Below are 27,738 nucleotides of genomic sequence, written 5' to 3' on the forward strand. Positions count from 1 at the left end.
AAGAAGGGGTCCAGGGTGGAGGCCACAGCACTAATGCAGGGGAGAGGCTCATGAGCATCTGTACACAAGTCGTGGCACTGGGCATGGACAACAGGTCCAATTACAAGATGCTTAAGGAGGCAGAACTGGGATGACTACTTGCTTGCTGAGGAGGTGAGGGGAAAGAAGAGAGACATCTCAGGGGTGTTTACTTTCTAGTTCAGGTGACTGGTGAGAGAGGCAATAGCAGAAGGATTGGAGGAAGACATTTAATTTGTTTTGTAATGTACCACTGTAGGTGCCTGGGGAACATCCAGGAGATATCCAAGAAGTGGTTGGAAAATTGGGCCTGAAGATACAGATTTGAGAGTTCTTGGCCCCGAGCACAGGAAGAGAGAGAGCATATATGAGAAGTGCAGTGTGATAAGGAAGAAACCGTGCCATACCGACGACGTTCAGGGGCAGGCAGAGGGCTGCATTACTTGAGCCCAGGGAGTACAAAGAGCTCATCAAAGAAGAGCAGGGCAATTTCTGAGGTCCGCATTTCACATTCTTCTAGCTCTTTGTTTTGCCTTCTTAGCACTTACAGAGATATGGTTGCGTATTTGTGGTTATTGATTTGACTGACCCACTGGGTGCATTGAGAGAAAAGATCCTGTTCAAATCACAGGGCTGGGAGCAGAGCAGCTCCTAACTGTATTTATTTATTTATTTTTTTGCATAAAGGAAACAGGGGGGAGTTGTCCATCCTGTCAGATGTCACAGAGATGTTTAGTAGGAGTAAATGTAGAAAAAGCCCATCAGATTGTCAGCTTTCCCTGGTGACCTTTGGCGTTAATGGTTTCATTGGAGTGGCAGTGGAGGACTTGACAAAATTTTGTGGGTTGACAAGTGAGTGTGAGCGGAGCAGGGGCAGATAGCATAGGCTAGTCTTTAAGGAAATTTGGCAGTGATGGGAAGTCCAAAAGAAGGGAGGGAATAAGCTGGTGTATGAAAGGAGAAGTCAATCATTTACCAGAATATTATTAAAACATAGGATGTCTACCAAGTGCAAGTCAGAGCAGTGAATAGGGCGGATGTAATCCCTATGTAAGAAATAATTAACTACACAATTAGTCAAATAATGAATGCATGCAGAGTTCTGGGATGTAAAATGTAGGACAGGTGCAGGATGAGAGATGTGTGAGAGAGGAATAGAGCAGAAACAGTGTGGGAGGTGAGGAAGGTGGGCTCCGAAGGATGAAGTGGGCCAAGAGCATTCCTGGAAGCAGGAACAGTATGTGCAAAGCTTGAAGCTAAGATGGAAGCTGAAAAGTGAAGAGGCTGCACGTGGGAGGGACAGCTCAGTATGCTACTGGTGAGGCTGGGCTAGGGGAGAGAAGGTTGGGTTATGCAGGACCTTGAAGGCTTTGCTGAGGATATGGGTCTTTCTTCTGAGAGCCCTGAGGAGTCACTGAAGGGTTTTATGTAGGAAAATGCTGGGATCTGATAGGCTTTTAAAAGATCACTCTGGCTGCTGGGGAGAACACTCTGGATTGGTTGGGGACTCTTCTCATATCTAGGAGAGAGTGGATGGTTCTTAGGACTGGGGATAATAGATCTAGAGAGAAATGGATGAATTCACAACATTTTTAGGAGACAGAGTCTTGGTGAGTGTTTGATTATGGAATAAGGAAGAAGTGGATGCAGGGTTAATTTCCAGGTTAGTGCAGATGGTGCCATTCATGAATATAAGAAATTATTGGAAGAGGACCAGCATGGTGGTAACATGTTGAATTTGATGCCCAGGAGGACATATCTAAGAGGTTGTTGGTCTGGAGTTCAGAGGAGACTCTGAAATGTGAGCTAGGTGAGGATAATTTGTGGAGCATGATTGGAAGTTCACTGGGAATTTCAGAAGTTGAGATACTAGGGGAGGGGTGAAGGGAATCAGGGATATTTAGTATCCTGAAATCTTCTGAAGATATGTAGACAGATGAGTCACAGGCATCTGAAAAGAGTCCAGCATGAACAGAATTTGGATAAGTTTGAGTTAAAATGACTCAGAAAATATGCCAAAGAACATTGGATCAAGGGTTGTTAACAGTTTATCTATTGGTATATTTAAGGAACAGAGAGGTATACTGTATTTCTTTCCTGAACAGTACAGTTTTTTGTGCATATAGAGGAATGCATAGAATAAATGAAGGGATTATAGAGGAATGAATGAAATGGTCTTTCAGGGTGTCCTCTGTTTCAGGGGTTTTGTGATTCTCTAAAGTATTTCCTTTAGTGAAGATGCAAATTATGAAACAAAAGTCTAATTTACCAGACTTGAGTTTTCTCCATGGTGTAAATACATTTATAGAACATATTTGTCTGTTTCAAAGGAGTAACCATAGCTACTTTTTCCTGGTTATAAAATGTAAGCTCCATTTTGGTTCCTTCTCTTGCTTGGGCCAAATATCGAACAGGGCTTTTTTGGTGGAGTAGTGAGAGGAAACCACAATTGAGGTTTTTTTTTAACTTAAAAATTTTTATTTAAGAATTTTTTAAAAAGATTGTATTTATTTAGTTGACAGAGAGAGAGAGAGAGAGAGCGAGCACGCGTGAGCGCGCACGCATGAGCTGGATAAGAGGCAGAGGGAGAGGCAGGCTCTCTACTGAGCAGGGAGCCCAGTGCGGGACTTAATCCCAGACTCCAGGATCATGACCTGAGCCCAGGGCAGATGCCTAACCAACTGAGCCACCTGGGCACCCTGCAGTTGAGTTTTAAATACTACCAAATTCATTAAGTCACAGCACCCATAGCAGTTAGTTGCTCATCAGTCTGATATCATAGAACTTCTTCAGCACTGGGAGAGAATCCTAGACTCAACAACTCTGATTTCTTCCCTTGCTCTGTAGCTGAGTAAGTATAGGTTCAGAGAGAGACCATAATTGGCTAAAGGTTGCACAGCCAGTTAACAGCAAAATTGTGATTCCAATCCAGATGGTGTTGTACTAGAGTCTTTCTGAAAATTTCAAAGATGTAAAATATTATAACCTGTCTGTTTTCCATAATGAAGGTGTGGAATTTAGAGTAACTTGCCTTAATTTAGTCATCAAGCCGGAAGTGAATCCTGTGTCTTCCTAATCTACTATTTATGAACAAAAAAGGTTAGTGTGATATTTTAAGGGATTATTCAATGAACTAGTGTATCAGAGTATTGAGAGGATTTCAAGTTATCATAAAAAAATTATGCTTGGAGCCAAATCAGAAGAGATTAAGTGAATAATTAGGCAAGGATTGAACATAGCAGTTAGAATAAATGAGCAACAAATTTGGCAGTAGGTGATTCATCTGAAGTTTTATTCAGCTAGAGGCAGTTATTCATTTAGGGACAGAGGAGTCCCTGAGTCTCAGTGGAGGAATTGTATGGAATAGTGTTTCTAGCCCTGGTTGCACGATAGAATCACCTGAGGAGCTTTAAATCCAGTCCTGATGCCTAGAACCCACCTCTGACCAATTAGGGCAGAATTTCTAGATGTGGAGCATTTTTTTTTTTTTTTAAAGCTCCTGAGATGATACAAATGTTCAGTCCTAGTTGTGAACCTCTGGTAGGGCTATGCTTCTATATGTACAGGCTTTGGTGCTATTGTTCTGGAACCACAAAGCTGATGGAAATAGGTCTGTAACATCCATGTCCTTAAATCTTACTATTTTTAGTCCTATCAGACCCATTTGGGCCATCTTTGCTCTCAAGTTTCATTTTTGATTTTGTCTTTAAAGTTAAAAAAAAAAAAAGGCATTTGTTATGGGGTTCGACTTTGGTAGTTCCTTGTGTAGATTTTAATTTTTTTATGTGCCACAGAAAGTTCTACGTCAGTATAGCTAAGATGCTCCGTTTTGGCCTTTATATTAAGTCAGGGTTAAAGAGATTGAGGCCCCAAATTGTTCAGATCAGAATAGACTAGCTTTCACCTGTCAATAGTAGCATACTGACCGCTTTTAAGAGGGGAAATCTTACTTAGCAAGAACTCTTGTCAACAAGACTCAGGTTTCAACTCAGGCTGCATGTACCCATCTCTCTGATCTTATCAGCTCAGGTCTCAGTATAATCAGGGGACATGTATTTGAGGGACCAGTGCGAGGCAAAGATGTTTGTTTTGACCTGTTCCCAAATATCCATCCAGTAGATAATAAAATGCAAAGAGGAACTCACTATTTAGATACTACTAATGTTCATACCCAAGTTTGAGGTATGGGCGGGGCTCCCCAGCATTCTGCAGAATGAAGTTATAATGGCAGGTGCGTTGGCTGGATGAATCCTGGAGGGTGGCCTGTAGGGAGATAATTCTCCTGGTTAGGGTGAAGTGTGGGCAGTTATTTCATATTCTCAGTATTGAGGTCTCTAGAAACATTTGCGTGAACTGTCTTGCACACAGGAATTATAAGGTGCCAAAAGTTGGAAGATACGGTGAAACAGGTATGGGCACTGGAGCTACAAATATCTGGGTTAGAATCCTCATTTCACTTCTCATAATTGTGGGGCCTTGGGTGCTAGCAACAACTTCTCAGAACCTCAGTTTCCCCATCTATAAAATGGAGACAATGAAAATAATAATAATAATAATAGTTTACTCTTAGGATTGTGTGACTTTAAAATAATCTTAGAAATAAGGAACTCAGAAATAATGAACAGGGACACCTGGGTGGCTCTGTCGGTTAAACATTTCCGCTCAGGTCATGACGTCAAGGTCATGAGATCCAGCCTGCATTGGGTTCTGAGCTTAGCAGGGAGTTTGCTTAAGATTCTCTCTCCATTTCCCTCTGCCCCCTCCTGCTTGCACATGTGTGTGCGCTTGCTCTTTGCAAATAAGTCTTAAAAAAAAAAAAAAAGCTATAACAGACGGGAGGCATGTAGGTCCTGCATACAGTGGTCACTGCTCCAGTGATCATCAGTTTGGTCGATGTGAAAGCTGGAAAGAGCTGAGAGCTTGAAACATGGGGATGGGCAAGAACACCAACTCTGAAAGATCATTTGGAAGGAACTAATTCTATGTCACAAAGCTGGGTATGGATTTTTCCCTTTAAAAGTTTGTCCTGCTATCTTTAGGGGAACAGATACATACACACATGCATGGGCACATGTATATAAAACATTTCTCCTGCCCTCAAAACTTTAGCTCAACTCATTTTTTGGGAAGAGGTCTCACTACCTAGCTTGGTGTTGGACATGGCTTTGTTCCAGGGTATACAGTTCAGCCTCAGTCTGCTTGTCCTATTTAGGAATCATTCTAGAGACTTCTATCAGGAAGAGGCCATGGCAGGTTCTAAGGAATGCCCTAGAAGAAGGAACAAGTTGACTCTCCTCCCATATTATTGTGGATGAGAGGTCGCTGATGATCTTAAAGTTATGCTAAAAGAAAAAGACAGAAATGTTTAGCAAATGAAACCAAATAACTCTAAACCCAGTAACTCTTACACCAGACATGATACTAACCCTAAAATAAATAGTATTTTGTCTTTCCTTATCAAAGGTAAGACCAGTTTTAGCAGTTCTGGTCTGCACTAGAGAGGATTGGGGTTTGTCATACCTCAGGAAATTGCAGTCTGGCTTTTAGGAAATTCCAGGAGGAGTACCAGAACAAGTCAAGAGCTTTACAGTGGCTCAAACATTGTGGTTGTGGTATAAGAAAGTGGGTAATTTTGAACACATGGGGCATTATTAAATGAAATAATAGTATAGAGCACAGGGCCTGCATATAACAAGCACTACGTTGTTTACAACTTTTATCATTGTGTTTAGGCCTTTATATGTTCTGGGAGGTAGTCTCTGTATTTGACCAGTATTATCTCTTTTAATTCTTGCAACAACTCTGTTGTATACTAGTATCATGGGACCCAGAGAAGTTAAGTAACTTACCCAGGGTCACATAGCTATAGGTGTTCAAACTAGTTCATTCTCCAATTCATTTATTCAAGCAATACTTACTGAGTACTTGTTGCATAGCAGGCTCTGTCAGGAACTAGGCATAACGCAGTCCTTCCCCCAATGAGATTATGATTCAGATGGACTGGGCCATACATGAAGAAATAAACATATGTTTTGTGGTGGTTAATGTTGTGGAGGAAACAAATAGGGAAGGGGAAGGGGATGCTATAGGACAGGGTAGGGGGTATGTTTCATGCAGGGATAGAGGAAGGCCTTTACTCCCACATATCTCGAGTGGGTTGTGATGGCACTTAGATGCTTGAGAGTTAGGACCTAAGCTGTGTATCTCTTTCATGGCTGCCTCCCACGGAGAGTTTCTGTGTACCAGGCGGGACCTTGTGAGGTGGCAATGTGGATACATGTTAGGGTTGAAGCTGATAGTGGCTCAAATCAGATAGGATATTTTCTTTATATGTCACCTCCTGAATTAACTGGCAGGGTGCTTTGCTCTGTGAGGTCGACCAAGGATCCGGATCCCTTTATTTTGTGACTTCTGCAGCTCCTGAAATGTTGTCTCTATCTATATGTTCATCAACACCAAGTTTCATTCCTGTTTGAGGGGATGAGGCAAGGAACAGTGGGGGACAGTGAGTTCCTTTTTCAGGGTGAGATGGAGAGGTTGCCCACGTCAGTTGTTCCCTGTCCCATTGGTTATTGGGTCATGGGTTAGGCGTGCACAGACTCTGGAATCAGACTTTTGGGGTTCATGTCCTAGCTCTGCCACTTGGTCGAGTGATTTAAACCTCTCTGTTTCCTCATCCATAAAATGGACATGATGAAATCGTACCTAGTTCATAGGATGAGGATTAAAGGTGTTAATTTTTAGAGTACCCAGAACAGTGCCTGGCAGATAATAAGCAATTATGTACATAATTGGCACCCCAGGCTGCAAGGAAAACTGGGGAATGCAGTTTTGAGCTGAGCAGCCCAGTATCTTGTCCAATAAAGCTCAGCAGGGTTTTTGTTTCTAAAACAAGGAAGAGGGAGATGTATAAGGGATATTATGATGATATAATTTGCATCTAAAATGGGAGACTTTTGCCAGTGAAATGATGCCACCATTGATAATGACACTGATAACAACAGTGAGATCACAGCCATAGAAAAGAACTGTCCTGGGAAAACTGGTGTTTGGGGTACCTCATCACAGAGGGAGGCGGTTATAACTCACTCCACCACAGCATGTCTGATTGACTTATTTCACAGCTTTTTAAATTAAAAATTACAATCTGAGAAGCTGACTTCTGTTTTCAGGAATAGGCAGAGGGGTAGGTGGAGGGGACATTAAGTATTAGCCCCATTTAAATAAAACTCCAAACTACCCGACCTCTTGGAAAAGTATAAAGTTTCTTTAACAAAAGAAACTTTGGTTAAGCATGCAGTAGAAATCAATACTGACAAGGTATTCACAGTGCCTAGCACTCTGCTGGGTGCATTAGGGAAAAGGAAAAAAAGAGAAAGCACTCTTGGTGTTTTTGGTTTCTGGTGGAAAGAATAGTCTTGATTGGTTTGCGATTTGCTTTGGAGAGTAGACCTAAATATCAGCCTACAAATCAACCATTTCTCAAGTATGAGCATCTTTATTTATTTCATCGCCACCTTTTAAAGTTATCTTTAGTATTGGCAAACGGATTCCTAACAGGTTTCAAAAGCTCTACCTTTTGCCAAGTTATTCTGAAGTGTTCTTAGACTCTAAAGAAAAATTAGCCTTGCTTTGGGACTCAGAGAGAGAGGAGCCTTCACTAGGTAATAAATAATGGATCCAGGCTGGAAAGGGAGGTGACCACCTACAGTGTGAGCCACAGAGAATTCGAAAACCTCCTTGAAGATGTCAACCAGCCTGAATTTTCTTTTTCTGTCTGAGAGAACTAATATGTTGTGGCAGATAAGGAGACACAAATGAGAAATGAATAGTAACTCCAGGTTCCTAACAACATAAGAAAATGTGATTAAAAAAGTGGGGCTGATAAGAGGAAAAAGCATAGCCAACCGTAAAAATCCATCCTCCACCTTACATATCCCCAACAAATAAACCAATGCATTTCAGCAAATGGTAAATAATGCCTAAAATGGCAGAAGCTAGAGTTGAGAAAATAAGAACCAGGTGTTGGAAAGAAGCAAAATCAAAAAGAGCATACATTTTCCGTCAACAATCCCCACCATAAATCGTAGCAATGCCACCATCACGACCTGGAGCCCGCAGGGAAGAGACTGTTGTAAAAATGATAAATCAGAATCACTACACACCAGGTCTTGATAAAACAAAGAAAGTTGATTCCTGGGTCTGAGATACACACACACACACACACACACACACACACACACACACACACACACACGCAATTGCAGAGGAACAAAGCTTGATCAGCGAAGGGCCCAAATGTGAGAAAATGCAAAGTTTGGAATCTGGTGGCTGCTTAACATTCAAGCGGAGCCGAATGCTGAATAACACAGTGGGAACTGATGACTCAGTGGCATCCGGCTGCAGCGAAGTAGAGATATATTACAAATTTCTTGCAAGAACAGAACAATATATATGCCAGTGACTGTTCATCACATTTTTATGTATTCTTCATATCTGGAAACAAAAGAGAATATACTGTCTCTACCACCTTCATAAAATTGGGTTAACGTATTTTCTGGGATTTTGTTGTTTTATTCCTTTCAAGAAGCAACACTCCCTTTAAGAAAAAGGTTCATGTGTAAAAATGAACTATTGCTGGTGCACTTCTTTTTTTTAAGATTTTATTTATTTATTTGACAGAGAGAGATCACAAGTAGGCAGAGAGGCAGGCAGAGAGAGAGGAAGGGAAGCAGGCTCCCTGCTGAGCAGAGAGCCCAACGTGGGACTCGATCCCAGGACCCTGAGATCATGACCCGAGCCGAAGGCAGCGGCTTAACCCACTGAGCCACCCAGGCACCCCTGCTGGTGCACTTCTTAAATGATTGCCCTAACTGCACTCCTGATAGAGCCCCCCCGAGTCTGCAGATTTTCATGTTTGTGTGTGCTGTGCAGGGTGTGTGTGTAGGAGGCAGGGTGGGAGAGATGGTGGAGTGACTGAGGGGCCAGAGAGGCTGAAATCACATTGAAGGTGTCTCAATCAGACTGCGATACTGGATCTCCAAAGCACTGGTGGTTGCTCTGGGGGACTCCCAGGGACTGTTTAGTAAGTCAGCAAGGTTTCTAGAAGGGAAGATGGGAGATCCGAGTGTAGAAATTTCTAAGGTTTTAAGTGAAAACACAGTAATCACAAGGAGTTTTAGACAAAGTGCTTACTTAGCTCAGAGTCCTCTGACTCTAGTCCATGACACTGAGTCCATGAAGGGGTTGGGACTATGGTTGTCTTTGGCCTTCTGTTTTCCTAGCTGGCTTTACCTGGGAGTTGGTGATCCATACCTAGTAGCTTGGGATGGCCATTCTAAGATATAGATTTTTATCTGATGACTTCTGTCTCCATGTCCTTTTGACCGTTGTTTGGCCTAAGAGCAATGGTTCTCAAATTGTGGTCCCTGGACCTAATAGCATTAGCCTCACCTGGCGGGGGGGTTACTTGTTAGGAATGCAGATTCTCAGGTTTCATCCCAGACCTGCTGAATCGGAAATACAGGGTACGGGGTATCTCAGCAGGATGGGTTTTAACAAGTTCTCCTGCAGATTAAAGTTTATAACATCAGTCAAGGGGAAGTGGGCTAACAATTGCCAAGGGCCTCAATGTGATTACTAAGCTAGACTTGTGGTATTCGTTGTCATACAGTCATGCTTGAGTTTATACAGGATCATCCCCATTTTAAGGATGAAAACAGATAGACTCAGGATTTCAAGAATGTGCTCAAGATCATGTGACCAGCTGAATGGCAGAGTGAGGATCATGACCTTAGTTCCTTCTGATCCAAAACTTGTTCTTTCTACTCTACCGTGATGATGAGCTGTGGCTCGACATCGGCTCCCAACTGGTACAGAATGGAGCCCAGTTAGTTCTTTAGCATCTGTAGAATTTATGACCTCTTCACAAGTAGATTGACACAACTCTTTGTTAGGCTGTACTGCTCTATGGGTTTTATTTTCATGTGATTCAAAACTTACAATCTTTTATGTGGAAGGGTTGGACCCATGAACATTTTAGTAGTTCTCTGAATGAAGGTCAAAGTAAGCAGAGAATGAGAGGTAGAAAATGTGTAGAAAATGATGGAGAACACATGTATTGGGAACTGGGAGGCTTGGGTTTGAGTCTGTAGTTCAGTGGCCATGTGACTAAGCCACCTAATTTCTCTGAAGCTCAGTATACTCTCACCTCTGTAAAATGGGCAGAGAGTTTTGTCTCTCTCAGAGGTTATGGAGAGGGTCAAATGATATAAGGTAGAGGACAATGTCTTGGAATTCCCCAGTGTCCTTGAAACTTAGAATCAAATTATTGTTGATATAATGAGGAGACAAGGATTAAAAATAAAGTTAACTACATCCAGTATCAGGGATGCGCTCTCTCTGCTTTGGATCACTTCTGTGGTAGAGATAAGGAACCTCATGAGGCAGTCAGTATCTTTATTATAAGTGTATCTTTGACAGATAAATTAATTATTCTCAGGCACAGTGCCAATCCTCATAAATAATGCCTACGGCACCGGAAGAGGCTTGGGAATATGTGTGATGAGGAGTGATAGAGCCTGCGAAAAATGGTCAGGTTTGCCCGTGGTGAGAGTGGCACGTAAACTATGCCAGATCGGGGAATATCCAATTTAAAAGAGAGGCTGGAGATCTGAGATAGGACTCAGAAAATGGGAGAACAAGTCTGGCAGATCTGAAGTGCTGACAGACAGGTAGTTTTTAGGGATGGTCCGGTAACCTACAGCAAAGACTCAGTTGTGGGGAAATTCTACATCTTCTTCATGCAGACAAACCCTGACTCTAAATTTGAACTCTTCTTTATCTCTCTCTCCCTCCTTCCCTCTCTCTCTCTCTCTCTCTCTTTTATTTGCCTTTTTCAGTAAATGTTAAGTACTGTAATGGAATTTTTATCATTACAGATACTTCATGTAAGGTACTGAGATAGACATTACATGTTTACTCCACCATTTAATCTTTAGAACAACCTCAACATTTTGGTTCTTTTATTCCCGTTTTGCAGAGGAAATACTGAGGCCCACGATGGTTAAACAGTTTGCCAAGAAGACATAGTAAGTGGCAGAGTTACAGCCAGGACAGTGGGCTGTCAGGGCTCAGTCCAGTCTTCACCCCCCCCATCCCTGCTGCTGAGCTCTGGACATCCAAGTGGTCACAGTTGTAGAGACAGGATCCAGCCTGTGCAGCTCTGATGGCAGCTCTTGGTGTCTGAAGTGCCTCCGAATCTCATTTTGAGGGTTTCCCAGGTGCCTTGAAGTCTTGACAATCCCTCTCCGAGCTGGCTGACTGGCTTTATGTATCAACCCACCCACCACCCCACAATCCGTGCTCTGTTCATTGTGAATTTCTCTTCCCCCCTCAAACACCATGCACCTTTCGACTCTGGTCAGCAGTTTTTCAGTATGTGAACCTGAGATCTACCTGCTCATTAAAGATACAGACTTCTGATCTCTGTTTTAGACCAGCAGAACCAGAATCTGAGAGTGAGGACCAGCAATTGCATCTTAAGACAACCCCTCCCCTCGTGATCACTTTGAACATGAAAGGCTGAGAACCACTGGTCTGCCTTTGTAAGTGCTGTGCTGCCTCCTTAGAATGCCTCTCTTGCATTTCTTTCTGCCCCTCTGCCTTTTCTACCACATGGGTATCTTCAAGTGCTACCTTGATGGTGCCTCTTTTGTGAAATATTCTTGGTTCTACCATAGTGTAGTTATCAATCTCTACTTTTGTTCTCCCCATTGATTTGTTTCTGTCTCTATTAGAACATCTTGTAGTGTACTTAAAATACATCTCTGTTCTCTCTACTGTGTGTTTTTTTCAGAGCAGGGACTGTGCCCTGTTTATTCTCATTCTTCTCCCCAGTGTTTTGCACAGTGCCTGACATCAAGTGGTACCCACCCACTGTTTGTAGGCAGGAAGACAGGATGCAGCTGTCTTGTTCTCTGAAAAAACTTGGGAAGTGGGCAAGTACAAAAACTGGGATCAAGTTATCCAACGTAGGGCACAAAGGCTGGGAACTTGCCCCATTCTAATGGGGAAGGCTAACATTCAGCTTCGAAAGCCCGAGGAAAAGTCACTGTTAGCTACCAGCTTAGGACTCTTAAAATTCCTCATTGCTTGAATCAAGAATTGTTCTCAGACCTACAAGTGGGGGTCATCTGCACCAGGTGATTTTCAGATGCTGGGGAAGAGGAGAGTCTCATGCAGACCATTACTTCAGCTTCTATGGATTAAGTTTGTGATGGTCAGTGCTCTGAGATCTGAATGTGGGAAGCTTTGACAGTTGTTATCGACTGAGGGGAGTGTTGTTTCAAATGTGGAGACACCACCAAGCTATTTTGCTCTGAAAGGATTGGGAAAGTCCCTTAATCACATTTTAGCTGGAACTGTCATTGTCCTGCTGGTGTTTGTGACTTGCAGCCTTTTAAGAAGTATCTTTTTGATTTTAACCAGGGTTGCACAGTTGTGTGAATGCCCCAATGGAGACTTAATATGACAGCTTCTAGGACCATGAGCTGGCTAGATCCCGTGGTTCCAATTCTCCAGCAGCTCCTCCTTTTGACCAGGACTAGGAAATGAGCCTCTGAAATGGTGTCTGGATAAGGAGGAAAGGCCACTCATTCTTTTTAAACCTTTTTATTTTTATTCAGTCACTTCATTTTCAGAGTCTTCTTTTTTATTGAATTTACCATGTTATAAATTCACCTATAGCAATTTAGATGGAAGAAAAATTAAGGTTTGCATTCTTTTTTTAAAATTACTTTTGTTTACCTGAAACCAAAAAAGAGAGACTACTAAAGATTATCTTGTATCAGTCAAGTTTCAACAGCAAATGCTAGAAAGTACCAGTGAGAGCAAGAGCATTCCTATTCCTGGGCAATTTGTTTCTGTTCCTGTTGGCCTGCATATGTTCTAAGACTTTCCAGGGTGGTTGTTTCTATTTAAGGCACATCGTCTGTGGAATTCCGAAATACAAACCAGGTCTTTGAAATTTTTGATAAAGCTCAGTTCTTAATAATAGGACGGCTTCAAATGCCCTCCTAGCCACTTGGCCATCTGTAAATAAATGAAGTTCAATGAGGAAAATCGCATAAGGAAGCCGTTTTGGTTACCATTTCCATTTTGTTTATCACATCATTAGGTTTCAAGATGACAGATATGGAAAGAGTGTGAGAACACTTAAAAAAAAATTACCATTTGAAGCTTGGATTTGAGTTCAAACACTTAATCTAAAGGAGACTTGCGATTCGAATGTGAGTTATTTATTGTCTTTGTCAGTTTACAGAATTTAAATTTATGTTGGGATGAAGCAAATTCAAGGCTACGTTTGAACAACCATGGTGTACATTCTGCTTTTTGAATTACTTATTCTTCAAGTAGAAGCTCTTACAGACTCTGTTTGAGGCCATGGGCACTAGTCCTGGGTAGACATGGATATTATAATCAAGATTATTATTGTATCCTGATGTCCTCCTGGATGTTTGCCTGATCATCAGGCTGCATTTATACCACCTGAAATGGAAGTAATTCTAATTTATAGCTCAAAATGTGGCTGACTAAGCCAAATGGCGAACCTTTCATTATTTCAGTTTTATGGGTCGTGTCTCAAGGGGTTTGGTTCAAAAAAAGGACTGCTGCTCAAAAGGAGAAAGTCTTGTTTGTACGAGGCGGAAGGCACGGAGGCAACAAGTTAGGGTATTTCCAGCCACTGTGTTGAGCAGACCATTTGGTGCTGCTGCCCCATCGGTATATAGACACCTAAATATGTACACTGGACATGCATGGACAGACAGACACGCTAAAGGATAGGCAGACACATGACACAAGCTAGCAGAGACCTGCAGGGGAAGAGAAAGGGACTACACTCCCCGGGGGAGTAAGGCTGCGGTCCAGAGCCCTGAGCTCTTTCCTTGCCCTCTCTCACACATCTTTGCCCTGTGCTGGCGGCAGTGCTGCCCACACGTGAGGGGACAGGAGAGAGCAGTGCATGAGCGTGTGTGAGTCTGAGTGTTGTGTCTGTGTCTTCCTTGACAATGCGGCACTCAGAGCTTTATTCAGTCTCTGACACAATGTGGCCTCTGTAGAAAAGATATTAGGAACAAAAAACAAGCTCAGAGATTCAGAAGCAGGCTGCCAGAATTATTAAGAAAAACATTAAGATGATGCCATTAAAAACATATGGGGATTCTATAAAGCTCTGAAAAGAAAATGTTTAATTATGCGCCGTATGCAAAAGCCATCACGTTTAGATTAATACTAAAGACTGAAACTGCGTGGGGCTTAAGTGGTCCGCAGTGATGCATCAATCTTTTTACTCCTTTAAAAATAATGTTTTTCTTTCGCTGATGACAAATACCTTTCAAACTGTTGAGATCATGCTGCTATAGTGATGCATGGAGTTTAGTGAAGTCCAAAGTTACTAACAAAAGTTTCCAAATTAACTTTTCAAGGTCCTTGAGTTAGATTTCTTTCCTTTCCTTTTCTCCCCTACAATTCTCACTCATTTCCCGCCCCACAGGAGTGCCCCTTCCCTCTCTCTAGCACACAGAGGTTGCCTATCCTGGTGGGTTGGTTAGAAATACTTGGTTTTGAGAAGGTTTCCCATTTTAAGACACTGTAATGACTCATTGCCGAACCTTTAAGTGTTAATCGTTTCAAGGATTTTGATTTCCATTCTCAGTAGCTCACTCTAGAAGCCTTAAGACGTGCAGAGCTCTTGTCCCTTTTAAATAAATATGAAGACTCTTTTCTTTCATCTGAATCTGCTGTGTTTTAGAATCACCATCATTTCCTTTAGGTGAAGAATCATGATTTTCTTTGGCTTTGTATGTGGGTGAGGAGTGCCACAAAGAAAAAAAAAGTCAAACTTCTAGCTAGTAGAGCTTCTGAATGAGTATACTGGATGTAGTCTGAGTTAACAGAAGTCAGAATTGCACAAAGTGACTTGACTTTAGTTACTTGATTACTGCCCTCACTTTTATATTCACACAAGTCTGAATCTAGGAAAGGTGCACATGTGGCTTCTCAAAATTAAAAAAAAAAGTGTATGGATTTAGAAAACGATATAAGCAGGATATATTTTTCTGAAAATCTTCACTCACCTTAAGAAGGTCGGAATGTATTCTGTTGGTACTAGTTCACCATAGGGAATTTTATGGACTTAAACACTTGGGATTTTGATCCCCATTTATTGGGGTAGGCTTCTTTAAGTAAACATGTGGCTTATGAATCAGTGGACAGATTTGTTACTCATACTTGAATGTGTCAAAACATTTTCTGAAGTGTCAGTCAGGCTTGCTGCAATAAAAATATAAAACTCCCCCCATGTCTGTCATTTTCTATATTACATATATGATTGAAAATTACAAATTACCCAGCCTGCAATTATTTTTAATAAAGGTGGCAGGCTTTAGGAACCTGACTGGCTTACTCAAATGCCTGTCTGGAAACAGGCTCACCCACTGTCCGTGTCAGACTCTGGATTCAGGTACATCGAAGCCTGCAGGAGTGATTTTGTATATGATTTGCTTTTTGATTATAGAATCCTGAGTCAGCCATTGTTTCAAGGTTTTCCTCCTGTGTATTTGTTTTTGTGTGAGAAACTTTTTACTTCGGTTGGTTAATAGCCAGATACTTTTTACAAAAAGCCACCTGTTCCTGAGTTTACACAGGATATGTTGGATTTATGTAATACAATAGGATCAATTTAATTACGCTTTTCCTTAAGTACAATGCTACCTGGAATTACTTCACTACCTGATACAGGCTTACTCTTTGGAGACCAAAAAAACCCTACACTAGCCCTGACTTAAGTTAGCCTTAAGGTATTTCATTACCCCAATTTCTTCTAATATGCATTAAAGGCTATATACTTTCCCTATGAAGAAATGGCTGTTGTGAACTCCCCACAGTCCTTGTTATTTACAATGTTTCAAAGCTTTAGAATTACTACAAAAGATTTACTCATATAGCAGAGCATGTAAAATTTAAAATCAATAAAGTATATAAATTTTGCTTGTCTCCTTGAATTGATTCCCTACTCTAATAGCTCAATACTGTAATACTATATACTTTTTTATTTCCAATGTCATTACCCAATAATAATCTCTGGACTTTCTTGCCACAGTGCTGGGGCAGTTTGGAATTTCTGACAATATTCTTCACAGACAGTTGTCACAGGCAATTGTTACTCCTCACACAGCTTCTAAAAATGAATAAACACATGAGAAATATTAGTTTGGTTCTGTGATATTAGAAACTCAACTAATTTCTTTTGACGTGGTAAATGTGGCTGAGCATTTGATTTTGTGGGAGAATAGAGAAAGATTTGAATTAGGAATGTCTTAGCAGTGGTAGATTAATCCCATAAATGTCTTTTTTTTTTTTTTTTAACAAGAGGTATGAGGTTCAGTTTTCTGTGATTTTCTGACAAGAGTTCTTATGACCATTGCTTTACTTGAAGTTAGAAGATAAGGCACATACAAGAGGGACCTAATGTGGGAGAGTTTGACATTTTCTGGCAATACTTAGTTTTTTATTCTCTATGTGTATTCACAAGGACAAATTCGACCTCATTTCAGAAGTTGCTAGTATTTTGCAGAGTGCAACACAGCTCTCCTTACTTGATTTAGAAATATAGTCCTCGGCAAAAGGAAGCACGTGAGGTAGGGAACAATTACCTTTAAATTCACTAGTATAGTTCTTGCTTAAATCATGGCGGTATCTGGGTCCCAGAGCAAAAAGGGTTGAGCTGACCTTGGTTTCTTGAAATGCAAAATGTCGTCAAATCCAAACATGCCCGTGAAATCTAAACTCGCTTTCATTTCTTAATGGCCACTCTCAGACTATAAAGAACACAGACAGAGGATTGCTTACTTAGGCATGAAAACAGAAAAGGGTGTCCATGCTTCGCGCCAGGTATTTTTGCTTGCTAAAGCAGTGCTTTCTAGCCAATCTCTTAAATTCTTCCTTCTCTTATGTTTGTTTAGTGTAGTGATTGACAGAACCCTCTACAAAAAAAATGCCAGAGGATCTTAATTTGAATCCCAGTGCTTTGACTTTGCTTTGTAACTGTGTGCAGTGCTTTAACTTAGAGTCTACACTCATAAAGGAGGATTAAGGACTTTGGTCCTACCTCACAGAGACATTGTAAAGTAAGCACAGGACAATCTGCAGGGCCCTGTACATGTTAAAAAGTTCAGATTCTGCGTCCCCATATTCCTTTCCACCTGAGCTAACATTTAGCTCTAAGATGGAAATTCCTCATAGATAGCTTTAGAGATTGGATTGCCAGATAAAATACAGAATGCCTGGTCAAATTTGAATTTCGGATAGACAACGTGTATGTATTTGTATAAACATTTGTAATGTGCATATAATATTTGTTGCTTAGCTCAGATTCAGATTTGCCTGGGGGCCCTGAATTTTTCTTTGCTAACCTAGTAATCTTCCTGAAGTGTTCTGGCTGGAATATTTTCTTAGATATTTGTGTAGATAACAGACTAAAGAAGCTTGGGAGTGGGTACATAGGGGACCTTCATGCTTCCAGATTAATGGCTAAGGACTTCACCCAGTGTGGTAGCTGCAAGTATTTGGTCATCTGTTAAGCAGATTTGTAGTACAGAACTCAGTATCTGATCTGCAGAAGGGCAAATTGAGCCTGGTTCTTCCTTCTCTCCCGAGGGAAATTGTCTCCCTCGGGAGAGAGGGGAATTACCTGCAGTGCTGAGTGTTGATGGTGAATTTTCCCTGGAATGCCATTGCTCTACACTGATCATTCCTGAGGATTATCTTTTCTCCAATCTGTAAGAACCAGGTTGTAAAATCTAGAGAAAGAACAAGACCTCTCTTTAGAGGACAGAGGCACTTTCCAAGACCAGCACCCAGGTGTTTGTGTGGTCCCTGCTGGGGTTTTGTCCGGGACTGTCTGGAAAGGCAGATTGCTTTTGGAGTCCTTTCTACTTAGTATACTCACCATCAAATTTTGTTTTTAATTATCTGTTTAAAAAAGATAAAGGAGCTCAGCTAGGCTGATTTTAATTTTAATTTTTTAGAGTGATGGCCACTTAAAAAATTATCTATAATATGATGTCATACTTGTCTCTTGACATCTCTTATGCTGGAAAAGTCTTGCAGCTAATCAGGGTTCTTTACATTTAAATCTTCAAATGCTGGATCTGGCGCTAAATAGAGGATCTTTACAAGTACATAAGAGTTGGGTAATTTGTGTACTTCAATTACTGAGAACACTCACTATTTCAGAGCACTAATAAAATCTGGCCAAGTCTAGGTAGTTGTCACACATATCTGAAGAAGATTGATTGCATTATCGTAAGTTTTCTTTTTAAATTTCTTCTGCCACAATGGTTTCTACCAGCTACATCTATACTTTATACTATTACCATACTTTTTTTCCTTGCATTCACATCAATATGATCACATATGATTTCCAAATGCCCAGGACTAAGATACCTGGAAATTTTAGAAGGACCTAATTTGCTTTTCTGGGGTCACCTAGACCACATTGGCTACTGTACTTTGGAGCAGTAGGTTTGGTCCCTGTAAACCAAGACAGATGTTACTCAGTCTATCATAATGTAAATAATAAGCCTAATTAAGATGCAGAATTTTTACAAACTCCACATACCCTCCAGAAGACAATCTAAAGTTCTGACTGACATGTGGAATGTGGTGGCCCCATCTACAGCTGACCCTTTGGTCCCTTAAGAAGAGAAACTGAAGCTCATTAAGGTCATAGACTGATCTTACTCATCTTTGCATTGTATCTATTTGGCAAATATTTTTTAATAAGTTTGCCATGAGAAGAATGAAAATGGAAATGTGTAATTGAGTTAGGTTGCCACTTGCCCTTCAACATGGAAATGCTAAAACTTTTACTCAAATGACTTTTATAAAGCAAAGATATTAAGGTCCTATATGGAGCAGTGGTTTTCAAACTTGAGCGTGTATCTAAGTCCCTTGAGCTCTTGTTAAACCCCAGATTCCTGGGTCTCACCCAGAGAGTTTCTGATTTAGTAGGTCTGGAAGTGTCTGAAAATTTGCATCTCTAACGAACTTCTGTGTGATACCAGTGCTACACCAGTCTGAACCACTCATCTCAGAGCATCAATCTGCATACTCTGGAGTACTAAGAGAGTTGGAGGTGTGTGAGAACATTTTGGGTGACCAGCTTACTCACACGAGGACTTCCAGGTCTCTCTTCCAATGAAAAGTTATATGTTCATGGGCTTTGGTTTTCTTATCCTTGGAAATGGACAACAAAAAGTACAGGAGTTCCTTCCTTTAGAACAAGAGATTATCATGTTCAAATCACAATGGGCATTCACAAAGTACTCCTTAAGGGGTAGGCATACAAAAATAATCAAAACACATATACTGAGCTTGAGGATTTCAAAGCACATTGTCTCAAGAAATGTTAGGGCAGTGGGCAAAACATATGTTATGGACAAAGATGTAATACTGCTGTTTTTGACTGTCTGCCCCCAAGGACTCCAGAACCAACCAGCCTAGACCTTCGCCAGTCTTTCCTGTGGTAAGGATCTCTGGTCCCCTGTCTCATCCTTCTAGCCCCATCCACATTTTAGACTTAACTCCATGGTCTCTGTGATGCTTATTCAATAAAAAATAACAATGACCCATATTATCCTTCCCATTTATGGAACTTTATCTATTGCCAGACTCTGTGTATATGCCTTGCTTGTTACAGCAATTCAGAAAGGTAGGCGATTTTATCCCTGTTGAACATATGAGTAAACTGAAGCTCAGAGAGATTAAATATCTGGGCCAGAGTCACACAACTTAGATAGGTTTTACAGCTGTGATTTGAAGGCCATCTTGCTGCACTTCTAAGCCACAAGACGACATATTCTTTCCACTTTTCTACACATTTTTGATTATTTTTTAAATTAGGATTTTAGATTTTTATGAAATGGCCAGTTGCTAAATACATAACTTTTAGATAGTGACCCATGTTCCTGTTTAACTAAATGGAAGAAGAAAGATAGAAGAACCAAAATGAAGAATGAGAGAATTCTAGAACTTTTAGCAGATAATGACATTTTATGTTTGAGAACATATGTGCTTACCAGAGTGCTTTTGTATTAACGACCTGGCTTGTGTCTCAAAACCCTCCAAGGTAAGATTTTTCTTAACATTGTTAGATTGGAAAAATGTAGCCTCCACCCTCCTTTTATAGGAAATTGAATCTTAGAAAGGTTGTTGCTTGGAGAAGCAGTGGACCCTGGATCAGACCTCAGACCCCATGGTGCCCATTTCACTGTAGCGGAAGGCTAAGGAAGAGGAGGTTGGGAAGAGTACAGGGTTGGGGAGATGAGTTTATTGATCTGGACACTCGTGTTTGCAAAAGACAGAAATTGAATTTCAGTTTGCTTAAAAGAAAAGACAAAGGCAGAGATTTTGCTGGAGCAGGTAACTGAGAAGTTGAGGGCAGGTGCTAAACCAGGGATTTAACAATGTCACTGTGGTTCAGGCTCTTTCCATCTCTCTTTTGCTTTCCTCTATGTTGGCTTCATTTTCAGGTTATCTCCCTTCTTATTGTGATTCCAGGAAGCTCTCAGTAGCAAGAAAAGCTCTTCTTTTTCCCAATGTTCCCCATTAATGTCCCGAATGCAGACTTTGGCCTGGCTTGGGCCATGTGCCTGACCTTAAACCAGCTGCTGCAGCCAAGGGATGAAATGATCCTATTGGTTAGGCCTGGATCAAATGCTCTTTTTTTTTTGTAGTCTGGTGTGAAAGAGAATGGAGCCCACCTCATCGGAGCAATAGGTCTATGATTGGGAGAAGGAGACAGCAGCTGTTCCTGGAAAACCAGAAAATGGATGGTGAGCAGTCAAAAAATGAGTGTCCACTTCAGGGAAAAAAATGGGCAGGGAAAAAAATGGGAAAAAAAAATAGGCAGAGGAGTTTTCCCAAGACTTTGCTTTTTAAAATCCAAGTAGCCTTGGATTTTTTCACCCAGTTTAGCAGGTGTTGGGGGCAAGAAGCCATGTTGGTTTTCTCCTCCTTTCCCCATCTTTCCTTATGATGGGCTCTTCATACAAGTGGAATCTGTCAAGAGCTAGGACTGAGCTGGTGTTTCACTTGGTATCACAGCCATACTGTTTTCTGTGTAGAACTACTTTGTATTCTTGACATTGGAGAGTAGTGATTTACCAGTTAATTTGGTTGCAACTCTACATAGCTGTGCTTTCACACACTGTTTTGTGTGTTTAGATGGTTTCCATTCTTCCTGTGCTTCTGTGTCAGAGTTCATGTGGCTTTGATAAGTCTCACATTCAGTGTTTCATGGATTAAGTGATTGAGATCCTCACAAATCAGGAGCACGTTATCCATTTTCTCATCTGTAAAATGAAGGGCTGGGTGAGATACATTCTAAGATTTAAGCAAAGTCTAGCATAACAGGATTCTATGATTTTAAAATTCAGGTTAGTTCATAGCAGTTATTTTAAAAAAAACTAGACAAACATTTTTCTACTTTTCTTTTTAAGATGAGCCTTGATTCTACCTTAAGAGAAGTATTTGTGTTTATTAAAAAATTTTTTTTATTAATTGTGGCAAGGAAACAGAAAAAAGTCATAATTTTGTCAGTCTGGCTGTCAAGTTTAAGATGGAGCCATTCCTAGAGTTGAGGATGTCTATTAAATGTGAAGCTGGCAAGGGGAAAAAAAAAACCAGTAGAGAGTAAAATATAGTACATATGTATTTCTATATCCAGGGATTTGAATTTATGGGCTCAGATTGCTATTTCAACTTGGTGACCAGACTCAACAATGAATCCAGTTGCCAGAATTGGAGGTTAGGTCCAGAAACCCAGGAAAAATGCTTTTAAGCTTTATTTTTAAAAGCATTCTCTTGGGGTTGCTTTTGGATTACTGACATCTTACTGTCTTCTCCTCCTTGCCCCTAGGAATCTAGGCTTCTTGCAATTAAATTGGAGGACACCATGACTCACTTGTCAGTTGTTTTCTTATGATAATTTTAATTAAATAGCTATGTATGATTTGATGTTCAGTGTCTTAATTCTCTGTTGGAATGTAAACTTGAGGACAAGGACTATTTCGGTGTTTTGTTTGCTGCTGTTGTTGTTGAATTTATAGTATCAGGCATAGGGCCTGACTGAATCCATGTATGGAAATCCTTGGATTCACATTGGGTTCTAATTGTTTTGGGAATGTCTTTATGAGAAGCAGCTTCCATCACTTATGGCTTAGGTGTTCTTCTACTATAATATCTTGAAAATAACAGTAACTCTAGATTTTCTTGTTTAACAGAGTTCTGAAAAACTTTGGGGTTCAGAGAGTATTTTAGGTTGATTGAAGAGAGAGAAAGAATTTATTTGTATAAGCCTTAGAAGTCACTTCCTCCTCTAGATAACTGTCCGGGGACAAGTTAGCAATATCTTTCTCCCCACATCCCCATAAATGTCTACATGCTTCGGTGCATGTGGGGTAAGTCTTCACAAAACTCAGAGATACAATCTGCCTAAAAGTAGTAGCAACATTAGCATGCTTGGGTACATCCATTGCCTTATACATGAAACTAAAGGTTCAGGAACCCAGCTATTGGTAATTTCCTGCTGAAACACAACATCTGGGCAAGATTTCTGAGCTGTATTTTCTCACTGTGCCAAATAGCTCACCTGGAAATAGTTGACCAAGATTTAAGAGGCGATAGTGGTTCTTTTACTTGTTCAGTCCTTGGTCTCCCTGGAGCTTCCTGCCAGGGCAATGATGAGTGATAATTACTTCTGGGTTTTTGTAGTATGGTCCATGGTATTTTAGGTGTTTGTTTTGACCACTAACTGGTTTCATCTAGAACATTATCCATGATGACAGTTGCTTACTTTCAACTGACTTTGAGTTGATTGGTGACCTGAAGAGAAAGTTCCTATTACTTATTCCATGAAGCATGTAACTTCCTACCATCCATATAGACCCTTTTCATTTACCTGTGTATTGCAGTATTTATTGTCTGTTGTTGCTTAGGTTTAAAAGAAAATTCAGGTTATGACTTCAGCTTCTTTATCTGATCAAAAGCAACTAATGTCCAGATTTCCTTTGTGAGTCTATCCTTAGAGAATTGACCTAAGGAAAATATTAATTTTCTAGGAAGATACTCTTACCTACCTGACTTTGGAAATACAGATGAAAATGTTGCACCCCCTTATGGTAAACAGATGATAGAAGAGAATTTGTGGCATAGTGATTGAGAGCTTGGTTCTGGAATTGGACAAGCCTGGTCTGGATTCCTGAGCCTCCTGCTTGTGTTCTGGCATTGAGGATCGTATCCTCAGTGAGGAGATCCTTATGTAGGAAATGGTTCATAGATGTTACCTTAAAAAAAGATGGGTTTCAATTGTTGGAATATACAGATGACAAGATCTTGAAAAAGAGGTGAAAGGAATCGAGTATACTATTCATTAGTGTAAAAATCAGATATCCACATAGAAGGAAAATAGAGTTGCATTTGAAAACAAATTACTTTAAAAATGATACTCCTTTAGTTTTTTTTGAGGGTAAGTTTAAGTAACATCACATAAAAAGTAACCATGTATTTTCTGTAAGATTGTCTTAAGAGAAACCCACTGTTTTTGAGTCCCCCCCCCCTTTTTAAAGACTTTATTTATTTGAGAGAGAGAGTGAGCAAGAGCAAGAGAGAGCATGAGCAGGCAGTGGGAACAGGCAAAGGGAGAGGTAGTAGCAGACTCCCCACTGAGCAGGGATCTCAACATCCCTCTCTGGGATCCTGACCTGAGCTGAAGGCAGATGCTTAAAAGACTGAGCCATCCAGGAACCTCTTTTCAGAATTCCTTAAATTACGATCCACAGAAAGCCCTCTTCTTGGATAATGAGAATTATATCTAACATATTTTTTCTTTTCACCTTATTTTTTAAGAAGCTGAACTCTAAATTCAGTGCTCAAATGGTAGTAGCCATATTAAGTTTGTTTGTTGTGGGGTTTTTGTTTTGTTTTGTTTTGTTTTTTGTACTTCTCAAATTTTGGACTTGAACTTGAATAGTTTTATTGTTGATGTGTGTTTTATCTTGAGATGCCTGCATTCTTTTGGGAAGAAGGAAGTTAAATTATTTAAGGGACACCTCCTAGAGTTTGTCTATAATATTTCAGCCTTTTTTTTTTTTTCCTTAAGTAGATACCAAAATTGGCATTTGAAAAATGCTTTGAACTCTTTCAGCGGAAAAATACTATGTAATGTTACTAAGTTATATTTATTTTCACAAGTACAAGAACACTTGTAAGATATTCTTACAAAGAGGGTTCCCTCTTTGGTAGATGGCAGAATGAAAGACCTATGACGTTTGTTACTTTGTGATACTTCAGTTTTTTCAAACTTAAAGGAATTAGGCTTAAATTATTAGGTCAATATATACAAAGGATTTTTATCTAAAAATGATGCCTAGTTTGAATAGGGAAGAGAGCGCCTCTTTACGTACCTATATTCTCATTTAGAGTATGAACCTAGGAAAGGACTCAGAAGGCAGATCACTGAGGTGAAAAAAATCTCATGTTTTAGAGTCAAACAAACTAAAGTTCATATCCCAACTCACCTACTAAATAAGTTAGCTTTAACTTTCTCTTCTTTAAAATGGTGATGCTGGGCGCCTGGGTGGCTCAGTGGGTTAAGCCGCTGCCTTCGGCTCAGGTCATGATCTCAGAGTCCTGGGATCGAGTCCCGCATCGGGCTCTCTGCAGCGGAGAGCCTGCTTCCCTCTCTCTCTCTCTCTGCCTGCCTCTCCATCTACTTGTGATTTCTCTCTGTCAAATAAATAAATAAAATCTTTAATAAATAAATAAATAAATAAATAAATAAATAAATAAATAAAATGGTGATGCTAATACTTGCTTTTTAAGGCTGTACTGAATATATATCTACTTTGTATCAATCAGTGATGTCTGTTATTTGCCTAGGCTGCCAGCCCTATGGGAGTTGGCCAGCTCCCAGCTGCTTAGAAACATGGACAGACATATGGAGGGAGTGAGTTGGATTGTCACAGGAGCATAAATGGTATTGTTCCTCGGGGTCTGGCACATGGCAAAAACTCCTAGCAGATCCTTCTTTCTTTTTCCTTCCACTCGAAGGCCCATAAGAAAGGCTGCCACCATGGTGGAATGAAGGTGAAGTTGGATCTTTTGGGTATGAACTTTACTTAAGCCTGCTCTGTCACACTTAGAAGGGAACTGCTTGTTCTGTTGTGGGATATGGGCAGTTCTATTCTTAGTTTTTCAAGACAGAATTATCCATCACTGTTTATATTGGGATTTAAAATTTTTTTGATTGCTTACCGGAGAGATAGCAAATTATATATGCCTTATTTCCATTTATATTCTCAGTTGAACTGTATTGTATGGAAGAGTTAATTTAAAAGTATACTGGCTCTCAGATATTTTACAGGGATTGCTTTAAAGGGGCACCAAGATTGTATTCAAGCCCTTGCTGCATTCTCCTGTTAATTTACTCATTCATTGGGTCATCTCTGCATGCTGAGGATTGTTCGAGATGCTGAGAAGAAGAGAATGGTGGGCAGCACCTGGTCTTATCCCACATGTGGTACATCTTCACAGTCAAATCTAGCATTGCTTTAAGTTAAAAATTATCTTGCATTGGATCCAGATACCTGAAGGAGAGGAAAGATTTTGGCACTCCAGGCTCCAGTGGTCATTGTGCGGACCATTGGTTCTTTAACCTCCTAATCATCTTTTAGTGGGCACTGAGGATTCCTGTTTAGTTTTGCCCCCTCAAAGCCCCTGCTTTCACACGCTCACATGCCCTGGACTTCTTGTATGCCAACCTTTCACGTCACTGCCCTGTTCCCCAACTATCTGTCATTGAATAAGGCAGAATCGGTTTGGCAAACTAAATCTTCTGTAAAATGGTGTCTTTTCTTTGACTCTCTGCTCAAAAGTTACAGAATTTTTGGAATTTTTGTTTTATTTGTGTCTTTTTTTCCGGATTGAAAAAGTTAGATTTTACGAACTCCTGCAGTAAGATTCCTTCCACCTGAATTATATAGCTCATTAGGATTGCATTAGGAATTTGGGAGTTCACTTAAACATTGAACTTTTGCACACTTAACAATATAAATGTGTGTACTAGATTACTGACATGGTTTCCTTATGACCCTCTCAGCTCTTTTCCCTCTAAAATTAGATTTTCTTATTTGGGTTAGTAAAGCATGTGGTTGCAGACCCATGTAGAGCTATTGTGAAATATTAGGTCTGTATTTCCGGAGGCGTTAGCCACTGGCTGTAACCCAATTCTGATGGGAGAGCTGGTTGTGTGTATGACTGACATTACAAATGCAATGAAAGTAAAACAACCCCTGAAAAAAGAGCAGGCAGTTATTTCTCAGGGGTGGGAAGAAGTTGCAGGTGTGCCTGATGTTTTTAAAGCTCTTGATTATTGATCTTGTCTGAAGACTTACAAATAGAACCATTAATGTGTCAGCGTGGCCCCAATAACAGATGATTGTTGTCCATCTTTAAGCTGTACTTAGCACTAAAATGTATATGTAATGCACACAAAAGTCTGGCTTTATCCAATTCCTCAAGGTTTCATAGGAAAGAATTCATTCTTTCATTCATTTTTCTCCTTGGCCATCCCCCTTTTCCCCTGCCCCCACCCCACATTTATTCCCTCTGCTAATTGATAGAAATTTCTACTAGACATTCTAGCCACTAGCTGGCAGACATAACAAATACAAAATTTACAGCCCTACAATGAAAATATCTTAGAATAGAATTTTTTTTAACCTTTGATAACTACCGCCTTCTGAACTATATAGCTCATCACAGTGAGTGAAACAAGTTAAAGTAGTATCACACCTAGGGATTTTAGTTCAATTTCACTGTAACCTCAATTTTACTACCGTAAGTCAAGTTTGTCGTCAGAGAGCTCCATATTACATTTGATGAGCAGGTTCATCTGCATTTACTCTGTGCATGTGGTCGATGCATGAGCAGCAAGGCAATAATACATCTTTATTTAAGCCAAATCTTGGATTCAGTCCCAAATGACATAATCTCTCGTAAGCTGGGAAATCTGGTCTAGACCACAGAGTGTTATGGGGTGCACACCTGTTCAGAGGATCGTAGTCAAAGGATAGTTAACAGCATTTCATTGTCATCCTGGGGGAACAAAATAAGTCACTCTTGGCAGAAATTGGACCTGGGCCTAGAGCTACTTGACATTTTTATATAACAAATTAGAATATTCAATTGGATTGTAGCAAGGAGTCTGTTTTTAAGGTAGTATTGAAGCACTGGTTTTCATGTGGGACTACTATCTATTTCCAGCCATGGTTAGGAGGGATTAGATGGAGAAACTAAGGCAGGTGACTCAGCTATGTTTGTAGTATTTCCGACTTCTGGTGACAGAATCTTTCAAAATGGAGATGACCATGAAGAAGGAGGAAGTAGAGAGGAAGAGCTGGGATGCTGTGGAGAAATTGACAAGATTCAGTAATTTCACTGAGTTTGTTCATTCATTCATTGGTTCTTTCATTTTTTGCTCCTTTATCCATGCATCAGATATTAATAATTGCCTACTATGTCCTAGGTACAGTGGCAGGCACTTTGGCCAAAGCAATTCACGAGCTGTGGTTTCTTACTACAGGGAAGTAGGAGGGG

At 40.4% G+C, this 27,738-nt stretch overlaps 1 protein-coding gene across 10 annotated transcripts in view; it reads left to right on the forward strand.

Moving 5' to 3' along the window:
* MECOM (MDS1 and EVI1 complex locus) overlaps nucleotides 1-27,738 on the forward strand; it is a 543,708-nt gene that overhangs the window by 116,682 nt on the left and 399,288 nt on the right. For 8 of the 10 annotated variants that reach the window (XM_032359892.1, XM_032359866.1, XM_032359880.1 and 5 more), the window contains exon 2: nucleotides 20,817-20,915. The exons of 1 other annotated variant lie outside the window; for it this stretch is intronic. In XM_032359892.1, coding sequence (XP_032215783.1) covers nucleotides 20,817-20,915 — 99 coding nt within the window. Of the gene's footprint in view, nucleotides 1-18,110; nucleotides 20,210-20,816; nucleotides 20,916-27,738 lie in introns of those variants that run through there. One more of the 10 variants, XM_032359898.1, reaches the window with a different exon arrangement.

Source organism: Mustela erminea, chromosome 1, assembly GCF_009829155.1.
Source record: "Mustela erminea isolate mMusErm1 chromosome 1, mMusErm1.Pri, whole genome shotgun sequence".
Taxonomy (NCBI): domain Eukaryota; kingdom Metazoa; phylum Chordata; class Mammalia; order Carnivora; family Mustelidae; genus Mustela; species Mustela erminea.